Source organism: Gymnodraco acuticeps, unplaced genomic scaffold (assembly GCF_902827175.1).
Source record: "Gymnodraco acuticeps unplaced genomic scaffold, fGymAcu1.1, whole genome shotgun sequence".
NCBI lineage: Eukaryota > Metazoa > Chordata > Actinopteri > Perciformes > Bathydraconidae > Gymnodraco > Gymnodraco acuticeps.
The window spans coordinates 195,638-204,274 of NW_022989937.1; the positions used below are offsets into that span (position 1 = coordinate 195,638).

At 38.4% G+C, this 8,637-nt stretch overlaps 1 protein-coding gene across 1 annotated transcript in view; it reads right to left on the minus strand.

The window, feature by feature from the left end:
- The window catches only part of sntg2 (syntrophin, gamma 2), a 134,049-nt gene extending 125,631 nt beyond the window's left edge, over positions 1–8,418 (minus strand). Inside the window, exons 1-7 of the mRNA XM_034210070.1 lie at positions 8,413–8,418; positions 8,176–8,313; positions 8,000–8,056; positions 7,813–7,870; positions 3,667–3,710; positions 1,393–1,434; positions 464–551 (exon numbers count right to left, since the gene is read on the minus strand). Of these exons, the coding sequence (XP_034065961.1) occupies positions 464–551; positions 1,393–1,434; positions 3,667–3,710; positions 7,813–7,870; positions 8,000–8,056; positions 8,176–8,313; positions 8,413–8,418 (433 nt within the window). The remainder of the gene's footprint in view (positions 1–463; positions 552–1,392; positions 1,435–3,666; positions 3,711–7,812; positions 7,871–7,999; positions 8,057–8,175; positions 8,314–8,412) is intronic.
- Between the last annotated feature and the right edge of the window lie 219 nt (positions 8,419–8,637).

Genomic DNA, 8,637 nt, shown 5'->3' on the forward strand with positions numbered 1-8,637 from the left:
TAAGAGAACAACCACACAAACTCTTCTTGTAAAATTTAGTATATACATTCTGACAAAGTAATGTCTCGAAATGTACAAAAAAACAACAATGTTAGGCTACTTTCTAGTATTTTTACAAGGTTTCAAATAAATCATCGAGTATTCTTCACTCAGAGTTGCGTACCTGATTTCTCACTTTTTACAGGCTCCACATGGAGGATTTTAGTGCCTGTTTCCATCTGTATAAGCTGCTGAAGGTAAATACAGGAGCAGAAGATTGCAGCTCTGGGTGTTTGACTTTACTGCATGCCTCTGGCCATGGAGCATGACGATTTATAACTTTGAAATAAATGCTCATCTATTGAAGGTGCGCAAAAAAAGACAATCTCCCATGAATGTGTTTTATTCCTTTATGGCTAAAAATGCTCAATGAAATGAAGTTTATTGGGAGATTGCATGACATCAAACACTGCAGGACTCTTACCTAGAGGCAGTTTAAGAAATGATGGAACTTCTCGCAGGTAGCGAACAGTAATGGTGACCTCATCTCCTGCAGTGCGCAAGAGGTGAACCTGACAGGAGCGGGAGGCGGAGAGAGAGATTGAGATTAAGATAGATAGAACGTTAGAAAGAACGATTGTGAGTGATACAGCGAGATAACAATTGAATCTCATACACTCATGTCAAGATGTACACAGCCTGAACAAACAACATATAACAGGGAATGAGGAGGTAAAGTGTGCGAAAGTGGCTTCTCTCCAGCAAAGATAGAATTTGAAGGCCGACGTTTCTCTAGTGACAGGCGGCAGCAACCAGATGACATCGAAAAGTAATTACTGAATATCTGATGTCTGAGGGATATCAACTACGTCCTCAATAGGTGTCTAGTCAATTCAAGGAAGGTGAAGTTTAAAGGATAATCTATTAAATCTGTCTATCTTCCGTGCATCTTGGAAAAAAAGAGAAAATAAAACCGTAAATAAGACACTTGACTGTCACATGGAAAACGCAAGGTCACGTCTACACTCCACTCAATGCATGTCTGCTATCAAATCCCTCACTTTAGCTTGGCTTGTGCCTGAACATTTGTCAGTGCTGCAAAGTGTGACAGCCTGCCATTAAAAGCTCTGGATTTTGTTCTGAAGAGAGACTGCTCATTATGCATTTTGACGCTCGGGAGGTAAGTAGAGTGAACAGCTGTTTGGGGCTGCACAAGGAGACAGGGACGACAGACATGGGATGAGTGTGTGCTTGTGTGTGGGGATAGTTGCAGAGAATAAAGGAATTATTTAACAAAGGGAGAAGATTTATTGAGAGCCACTGGGATTTTGTGTTAAACCTGGGAGAAAGATGGAAAAGCAATGGAAGGATGGATGGAAATATTATACAACAGTTAATCGCAAATATACTCACAACTTCTTCATGGGTACAAGGCTCGACATTTATACCGTTGACCTAAAGAAACCGACAGAAAAAGTGGAAAAGCACATAAGTAATTATACAGGGTAGAAAGTGTGTCATTTATCAAACCTACTTGCCTATTTGCTGCAGGGAAACTGCCAGGGGGATGGTTAAGGGTGGAATATAATTGACAACCCTTGGTACCCAGCTTACAAGAGTCAGCAGGTGATACATAGGTAGACAGTAGGGCTGTAACTGTTTGTGTATTCGTACTGAATTGTTATTGTGCAGACCTGTAGCACTTTTGGGAAAGTGTATGTTCAGTGTTGCAATACAGACATTTTCCTTATTAAAATGAAAATGGTAAAAGTTGCCAGTGGGCGAAATGCTACTTCATCCGCCAGCAGAAGGATTGTTTGTCGGTCTTTCACAATTGCACTACTGTATGTTTAAAATAAATTAAAATCAGTTCCCAACACCAAGAGGTACATAACAAAAACAAACAAAAAGGAAACACAAAATGATCACAAAGAACTGTAAAGTCACAAAAAGAGATGCAAAACGACCACAAAATGATGCCAAACAACTACAATGAGATGAAAAAAGGATGACAAAGAAAATGCGAAACAAAAGATACAAAAAATAACAACAAAGTGTCTTAGAATGACGACAACAAGATGCAAAATGACAAGGAGATGCTAAACGACCATCAAAAGATTACAAAAAATACGAGATGCTTAAATGCACACAGAGAAACACACAACCACAAGGCAACAAACAACAACGACAAAGAACATTTAAAAAAATCGCAAAGAGATACAATATAACCAGAAGGTTAGAAAAAAGGGCTTTATGGAGATGGAAGATGACCAAAAAGAGAACAAAAGAGCTCAAAAGATGAAAAACGATCACAATGGATGCCAAACGACCACAACAGAGAAACAAAACATTCACAGAGATACAAAGTAACCACAACCTAAAATGACTACCAAAGGTGGAAAACGACCAAAAAAGGATTAAAAAAACACAACTATGATATGCGAAATCTCCACAAAAAATGACTTCCCACAAAGCAACACAAAATAACCAGAATACAATTCAAACTATCCCAGAGAGATACAATATAACCAAAGAATGTTTTAGAACAACCGCATGATAAACAAAAGGACCAAATAGAGAAAAGAAATAGATTAAATATGACAAAGAGAAAAAAAACAAAGGCAAAACAACCACAAGGGATGAAAAACTACAAATCGAAGGAAAACAAACACAGAAGTACAAAATAACCAGAACATTTTCTAAACCACAAAAAGATGCAAAACCACCACAAAGAGATACAAAATAACCCCAAAGCGTCTCAAAGAGCAACCATACATTCACAGAGATAAACAATAATCATGAAGTGTTTTAAAACGACAACATTGAGATCATAACTACCACAAGGAGAAATATAAATCCTCAAAAGGGATGCAAAGGGACCATCAATATACGCAAAACAACTACGATAGCCAAAATGACCCCAAAGAGAATTGTTTTTACCACAAAAGGTCTTAAAATGACCATCAAGTAAAAAAGAACAAACTCGCAAGATGACCACACCTGAGAGAATTATTATGTAAAGGCCTATTGTCTCATAATCTTCCATGGCTGAGGGCTATAATAGCTACATATGAATAATATTTCATATTAGATTAGAGGGCTTTTTAAACCCATGCTACGGCTTTTCGTATGCAAATAGATGCAATATTCTGCTGTGTGAAAATTCAATGTCATTGCAAATAAATATGAAACAGTGTTGATCCAAAGGAAGGAGCACTAGCAATCCAACTGATAATTTAATGCATAATAACTCCCAGTTTGAGTGGCAATTTTGCCTGGCTGTCCAATTAATCATCTTGATATTCAGGATAAACAGCACACTCAATAAACCTGCCAGACAGATTCAAATTAACTTTCAAAAGATTCAATTCATATCTCGACTTTTGGGTTTCCATGATTATTCTGATGAACAGAAACTATTATGCATTCGTGACCTTATGATTATTCTATGACGGAAACTGACAACGGGGTGTACGTTTGGGAAATGTATTTGATTAAAAAATATATAGATTTGACCACAATATTATCTGCTCAAAGAGACAATTAAATAGCAGGCAGTTCAAAGTTCAAAATATTCTCTATTAATTTTCTAAATGAAATAACTGTCAAAACACAAGCAGGTTGAATCTAAAATGTGACACTGGCAGTAACCCGAATCGACCTTGAATGGAATAAGCCTGTACCAACCTGCAACACAGCGTCCCCGACGAACAGCTTCGCCGTCTGATCGGCTGCAGAGCGTAGAGTTGTCAAGTGTCAGAAGTTAATGAAAACATTAGACAATAACTGCTCATTTCATACATGGTAATGTGGAGGAAATAGCAATCAGTAAGTCTGTTTGACTAATCTCTGGCTACAGCTCAGAAAAGAACACAGGACAGCATGAAATCTGAAACTAATCATGATATACACTCATTTGCAGCTGGGCGGGAGGAATACAATGATAACTCTGTTGCGAAAGGATTTAGAAGGTTCTGTTAAAAGGGTCCCGGGAGATAGGAAGACATGATTCCCTCGTATCCAATCAGTATTAAGAGGGATGTGGGCCAATGCGCAAATTACAGGGAAACAATTCACTCATGACGCTCTGATATTGCGTCCTAACAGAATAGTGAGCGATCATCAATTCTTACAATTTAACTGACAAACATGATTTAAGTGTTTTCTCCTTTAGCCAGCTAATAGCATGGACACATTGCCAACTTCCTCTCAGTCTTTCTTTTCTATGACTTTTCTTATTTGGCAAGCTAAATTACCTCTGTATTATTTGTCTCCAGTAAAAGTAAATGTACATAGACAGTCCAATTAATACAACTGGTTTTAAACCAATAGGTAAACAATTATGGCTTTTTTTCGGAAAATGTAAAAAGAAGGTAAAATCTCATGTCATGGATTCAGAACGTGTTTAGCCTAGCTTAGCATGAAGACAGGAAACAGGAAACACCCTTCAAGATTACTCAGTTACACAATAAATCTCTTTAACTAACAAATCGAGGTTGTGGGGTCAATCATATCCAAAGACGACAAAAAGCAAATGTTTTACAATTCCATTTCATGAAATGATGGAGCCATCCAAAATATCTCTTCATTATTGAATATTTCCATATATTCATATATATGGGACACTGTCAGACAATGTGAAGTAGGCCTATGTTCATATTTACACTAGGGCTGTCCCGAATACCATTTTTCGGGCTCCAGATATTCGGTAGTAATCAGCAGCGAACCACTTTAACACGTGTATTTCGGTGTATTCACGGCATTCATTTTGTTATTCTACAGTATTGTTGTTTTATAGTTATTTGTTAATGTATATAACCCAATTTGTGTGCTTTGAAATTGAAAAGGATAGTGCATTGTGTTTGTTACTTTCATTGCAGTTGTATCTTAAGTGTAATGTGGTTTGGCTTCCTAATTTGTATGGACATGCTTTGATTTTGAAGGAGAGTTAGCGCTGTTGATAGGAAGTTGTTGTTGCTATGGAAACAACGTGACGGAGATTAATGGAGAAAAGTCATATCTACATATAAAGACGGAGAAAGTAAACAATAACGTTTATGGTTAAGTGTTAGCACCCCCCGAAGAGGCACAAGCTCTTACGTTGATCGTTACGGCCGCCGCCTCCCCGGTCCTGGTAACTCTGTTTTGAATGTGTTTTATGTAAATGAACTGTGTGGTTGCCCTGATGTCATTGGCTACCCATCTCCTGGTCCGCCCCCGAAGATTGTGATTGGAGCACGCCGGGCCCGACGCGCTCCAATCCCAGCGCACATCCGGAGGCACACCTTCCCGAGACGACTGCAAAGCCTGTGGACAGCGATCAGTCGGGAGGCTCTGTTAACAGTGGTTAACTCGTGTGGTATTGATGTGAGTAGATGTGTTTAGATTAGGATAGTATTACGTTGACTGTGGTCATTTAAATTTAGCTGTGTTTTCCCACAGCCTCCTTTTCGTTAGTCTGTACCACTTGGATAGTGAGGGTAGTTTTGTGGTTATTAGTGTATATTTGTTTGTATTTAATTAGGCTTTAATAGAGTCCTCCCTTTGTTTGGGTGATCAGTTCTATTGGAAATTTCAATAAATAATTTTGGCAGCTGCAGTGCTGAAAAAAAACGGGGGGAAGAACGAATATCCGAATAACGAAATTGAAACCCGAATAGTACTCCAACGAACGAATATTCGGGTACAGCCCTAATTTACACACACTCAAATCCACTTAAAAGCCGAATAAAAGGGGAATAGTTTTGAACACATATTCTAACCTTAACAATGCCTCAAGACGAGTTACGTGCTGGAGCTATTTATTGACGAACAACTGCTGCGGGCAGTGACTGTTTGCAGCTTCCTGATGTCAATAAGCTTTACATTTTGTATATGTATGGTTTGCGGGTTAAACAGAGCTTTATATAGCATATTTTAAAAGCCATGCAAACCATATCCCAAGTTTCCAGTCTTTATGCTAAGCTAGGCTAATCACCCCCAGACTCCAGCTCCATATGTAGGTAGTATAACGTGGCACAGATTTTACAAATGGAGAATAAATCTCCTTGTGATGAGCTGTTGTATCATTTCTTCTGTAGCTCTGGAGGGAGCATTCCAACGTCTTAGAAAATAACCTTACAAGTATCATCGCTGCGGGGAGTAACATTTGAATAACGCTCACTGAAGTGAACTTATTATAATTCAGACACGAGTTGCTACCAAAATTATCATTTCACTTTCTTTAAATAATTAAAAATAAATATTGTGATTCTTTTAACAATTCCTCTCCTTCTGAAATGTAAACAACTGTTTTACATCTTGAATCCAAGCAAACCAATAAACATCTTAATTAGGGCCGGGACTCGATTAAAAAAATTAATCTAATTAATTAGAGGCTTTGTAATTAATTAATCGAAATTAATCGCATTTTTAATCGCATATACATATTTGACCTAAGAACAGTGAGAAGCAATTTTTTTTTCACATGGATTTTAGTATACCATTAGGCGCATTCACACCGCAGTACTTTTCCCACAAAGGTTCATGAGAATTTAGTTCATGAGAACTCTTTGAACCTGGGGGTGGATTAGGCAAATGAAGCCGCTGACGTCACTTCTTCTTCTTCTGCTTTGGGTTTACTGGCAGGCCGCAAACCACTTCACGCCGTATACTGCCGCCCAAAGTCCCCGGCCGGAAGTCCCCGGAGTTGGGGACTGGCTTCAGTAGAAGCTGCTGGGAGTCCCAGCAGCTTCTACTGAAGCCTTCCGAGTAAATCGCCAGAACGCCGACACCTCCTCATCTCCACCGCTCCCATGTTTTATTTTGTGTTGCCATAAGTTAGTCTCTCTACGTTTCTGCGCTGGGCTAATGCTAATAATGCTAATGCTTATAATGCTAATGCGAGGATAATAAAATGGCGGCTTCACAAAACTTTTTGCGAGTTTTACGGGGCGTGGTTTGCAATCCGCCCAGCCAATCAGAAATATAGCTCTTTTCTCACAAGAGAGCCGTACGAAAGTCCCTGCTCTCTAGCAGCTCTCTGCTCTCTAGCAGGGACTTTCGTGGGGGTAAAAAGGTTCTCATGAACTAATTTTAGTACCGGCTCTTTTTGGTGTGAACGCGATAAAAGAGGCTAACGTCCACGCTAGCTTCCACGCTAGCTGCTATATGTTTTGCATTGAGGTGATACTTGAGGCTTGATGTGCTGCGGTGATATGCGAATTCCTTTTTGCATAATTTGCACACAACCGTGCTCTTATCGACGCTTCCATCCGTCCGTTTTTTAAAACAACATTTCCCACTGTTGTTCACTGTGGTTTGTTGTTGTCTGAAGTCATGAACGTTAGTTGGTGCTCCAGTATAATCGGTACGCCTGAAACTCATCCAGTGAGAAACGTTCCGCGGTGCAAAAATAAGTGCGATTAAAATGCGTTAATTTTTTTAACGCGTTAATTTTTGTGTAATTAATTAATCTTAATTAACGCGTTAAAGTCCCGGCCCTAATCTTAATAGAACAATAATATAAATGTTTAGGATTCTTTAGGTTAAAAATTAAAGTCAATAATCAAATGTAAACTGACAGTATTTCAAAAATAATTCACAGAAGTTTTGACAATCCATACCGTTTCACAATATATATATTGTCGCAATACTACAGTGTACCAATATTTCCACACCCCTAACTTTTACAATAAATAATTAATCTTTAGAAAGGTTTAAAATATAATTCTGAATTGAAATCACACCTGTAAAATATCCAGTGGCTATTTCATTAATTTCGATAAATGTACCCCTGCATTAAAAAAACAATTTTCTAATCCACATTGCAATAGGAAGTGAAATGATTCTTACCTACTTGATCTTTAAAAATCTTTGAAATAACCACAGGGACGTTGTTCTCTGCACCCCCCTGAAAAGCACGAAAGAAAGAAGAGTTGTTGCGTTTCAGAGGTGAGATTTGCTGCAAAAACTGCTTTCTACAACCAAAAGCCCTTTTTCATTTCCAGTTTAATCTCTCCATAATGGAACTTTTGCTTACTTTGATGCTTAAGCCCAGACCGCCAGCCGCCTGTCTTCGCAGTAAAACAGTTCTGTGCTTTAGAAAGTGGGAGTTTCTTATTGGCAATAGGATATTGTGAACATTTATTGAAACAGTATTCTGGAGTTATGCGGCATGAATTACAATGCATTACTTGAGCCCTGGGGCACACTTACATTTACTTGGGATTCACTTCCATTTGTGCAAACCACGTCCAGCTTCTGTATGGTTAACGCCTCTTTGGTCAATTTCAGGCAGACATCATAGGTATTGTTGGTCTCCTCATTGTACAGCAAAGAAATTCCAGATTTTGTCTGTTGGAATTGAGAAGAGCATTGACATTCTGCCAAGCGGAGCAATTATGTACACAATGAACATTTTAATCCTCTTTTCCGAACGTGTCATTTGTGTACCCTCATTCTAATGGTCGAGATTTGGGTTCATTGGTTTTGCCAATAGAAAATGTAATAGAAAATATGAATTGCATGCTTTGACTTTTATATCTGTAACTAATCAAAAAGGATCTGCAAAAGTTCAGGATACTACATTTGACACTTTAAGGAAGGATATGACAAAAGCAAATAAAAGATCCTTTGCACTAGGAATATTTCTGTGTACCTGTGACCATAACACAATGT